Source organism: Miniopterus schreibersii, assembly GCF_964146895.1.
Source record: "Miniopterus schreibersii genome assembly, chromosome: 11".
NCBI classification, from domain to species: Eukaryota; Metazoa; Chordata; class Mammalia; order Chiroptera; family Miniopteridae; genus Miniopterus; species Miniopterus schreibersii.
The window spans coordinates 26,969,703-26,972,500 of record NC_138111.1 but is presented as its reverse complement, the minus strand read 5'-3'; the positions used below and the strand labels follow the sequence as shown (position 1 = coordinate 26,972,500).

Sequence of the window (2,798 nt, the reverse complement as noted above, 5' to 3'; positions counted from 1 at the left end):
TACCTGTCACCACCAACAGCCCCATTTCGGATGGGGAGCTGAAGCTCCAGGACTCACCCCAAGTTGCCCAGCACGCCAGCTGCCACACAGGGCCATGGAAACAGCAGTGATTGGCGTAGTGGCAGTGCTCTTTGTGGTTACTGTAGCCATCACCTGCGTCCTCTGCTGCTTCAGCTGTGACTCGAAGGCCCAGGATCCTCAGGGGGGCCCGGGCCGCAGCTTCACAGTGGCCACATTTCACCAGGAGGCCTCTCTCTTCACAGGGCCAGGTGGCCATGCCCAGGCAGTGGCGGGTGCCCGGGACTTCTGGACCTTCATGTGAGGCCTAACGGCCCCCAGGATTTGCTCCGCTGGTGGGTCAGACTCACCTGCCCCCCAACAAGCCTTCCCTGACGCCCCACTCCTCCAAGTCGGGCATTCCTGTCCTTCCCTGCCTGTATCCAGCAAACTGTCTGTTGCATCCATGTCATTCTGGTTGCTGTGCCCCGGGAGATCCACAGTGGTGGGACCAGATGGGAGTCAGCCCTGACCCATGAGAGCTCAGCTGGACCCTACCCACGGTATGGGGCTTACGAGAGGTCTGAAGAGTGAGTGACTGAACAGTGTTGGATTGCACGGTGGGCCAGGGCTTCTGATCCACAGGGGAACTGGAATTTAATGTAAAAAGAGTTCCGTTAACTCAGGTTAACCCCAGGATGCCTACGCAACTGTTCCTATTGCCACCAGAGGAAGCGGCTCCCTCAAGTGGACATTTTTACAACCCACTTCTTACCTGCTCCCCTAATTGAGTCTTTTGGCTGCTTGCATGTGCACATCCCACAAAGCCCAACCCTGAGACCTGCCCCTGCCAGTTGCCTGAAATCAGCCCTGAAATTCTGAAACCAAAGGGCTACTTCCTGAGAACAAGTGATTTATTTTATAATTGAAAATGTATATCCTTTTATGGGTCTCCCAAGAGTCAGGGTTGGAAAACCACAAAAGGAAACAGAAGAGAAAATCAGAGTCACGGAAAGTATGAGGTATTTTATTAACAGGAAAGCCGGAAAGAAGACTTTAAACACATTTGGAATGAGACTTAATTACTCTTTTCTTATTGGCCACTTCTATTAGAGAATGTGACTTGAGTCACTTCGAACGACAGAAAATCAGGAACTCAAAGACAGTGCCATATGAGTTAAAATGTTACACTGAGAGCATGAACAAAGCTCTTGTTTCCATCACAAATAAAGAAAGGCTCAGATTTTTTCATAGAAAATCTGCTTTCTCTGTACCCATGAAATAAAAGCTCTGCCATGTTTGGAGTATAGTTTGAAGGGTACCCAATTCTGAGTCTCTATTCAGCACTGAATAAGTGGCTTTCCTAGGACCTGTCTGTTAGGGGGGCAGGACTGACCCTGAGGGAGGCTCTGGCCTCTGAGTGTGCCCAGACAGGCCACCTTGGCCATGTGGCTACCACAGGAAGGACTTGGAGAGAGAGGCTTGGGGCTGCAGAGGTGCAGAGGGGTGAGGGGCCAAGGATAGTCAGGTCGCTGGAGAGGAATGGAGTGGATGAGCATGGGGAGGGGAGAGGCACATCCAGGGAGGGGAGGTCCTGAGGCCCATGTCTTGGTCACTTTGGGTCCTAGAGCTCCCAAACAGGGCCTTCATAGATGCACATGGCAGGGAACTGGCTGCAGGGAGGACCCGGGGACTGAGGAAAGGGGACTCTTGTAGGTAGTGTTCTCTGAAAGCGAAGGCTGAGACAAAGTTTGGGATGCAAGATGTTTATAGGGATCAATGTCCGTGAGGGGGAGGAGGAGACAGCAAGATTGGAGAGAAGTCAAGCTGTGATGTAGGCCCTTAATATACCCCCACCTCTGCTCCTCCTCTGAGTGCTGCATCCCCCCCCCTCCGTTTGCTCTGCAGCTGAGCTTGGCCCTAAGGTCCTTCATTGAAGGGGCCCTGGGTGGTGCATCTCCCCAGGAACTTAGAAGGGGCCTGTTCTCAGAGGCACCCAAATCAGTCAGAGGTGGGTGAGCGTGTCCAGCACAAATAAATATGGGGGAACCAGAGCTCCAGGAGGACAGAGACAGTGGTATAAGACCTGGGAGGGATGAAAAGAGGGGGCCTTCGGCGCTCTCTGCCCTCAGGCAGCTCTGCGCCAGCTCAGGCCCTTCAGCTGAACCCAATATAAAGACCCTTCAGCTGAACCCAATATAAGGACCTTAGGCCCAGGGCTCTGCCCCTATACTGTGTGGTCACAACCCTCCCTGGGTCAGTGGAGGGGAGAGTCTGCAGGCTGGAGTCACACCTGTCACTCTGAAAACAAAGCGATGGGGGCGGGCACAGCCTCACTCTGCAGGTGATGGGCAGCCTGTCAAGCCCTGTCCCAGAAGAGCACAGAGTTTGAGAAGGGAAGGCAGCCGAGGCCAGCGCCCTGGAGCAGCTGACAAAAGTAGGAGCAACTAGAGAAGGGACAGGAAGGTGGGGGGCTGATGGGGCAGAGAAGCAGGGAATAGGCTTGCCAGATTTAGCAAATAAAAATACAGGACATCCAGTTCATTTTAATCTCAGATAGGCAGCAAATAATTTTCTGTATAAATATGTCCCATGCAATATTTGGGACATACTTATACTAAACAATTTGTTGTCTACCTGAGATTCTAATTGAACTGGGGATCCTATAATTTCCCTGGCAATCCTGCAAAGGAGAGAGTGGTTCTCAGAGAGGGTGGGTCAACTGGTTGAAAGCACCGGGGGGGGGGGGGCAGTGAAGATAGCACAGAGAAGAGACCTTGGATTTTGCAACATGACAGCTG

At 52.5% G+C, this 2,798-nt stretch overlaps 1 protein-coding gene across 1 annotated transcript; it reads left to right on the top strand.

The window, feature by feature from the left end:
• Window positions 1-420, top strand: SPAAR (small regulatory polypeptide of amino acid response). The gene has a single exon (XM_081151793.1). The coding sequence runs from the start codon at window positions 95-97 to the stop codon at window positions 320-322; it is 228 nt and encodes a 75-aa protein (XP_081007919.1). The 5' UTR covers window positions 1-94; the 3' UTR covers window positions 323-420.
• Window positions 421-2,798: the final 2,378 nt, after the last annotated feature.

What these genes read in the sequence shown, in the direction of transcription:
- SPAAR (XM_081151793.1), top strand. Translation starts at nt 95, where the DNA reads ATGGAAACAGCAGTGATTGGCGTAGTGGCAGTGCTCTTTGTGGTTACT.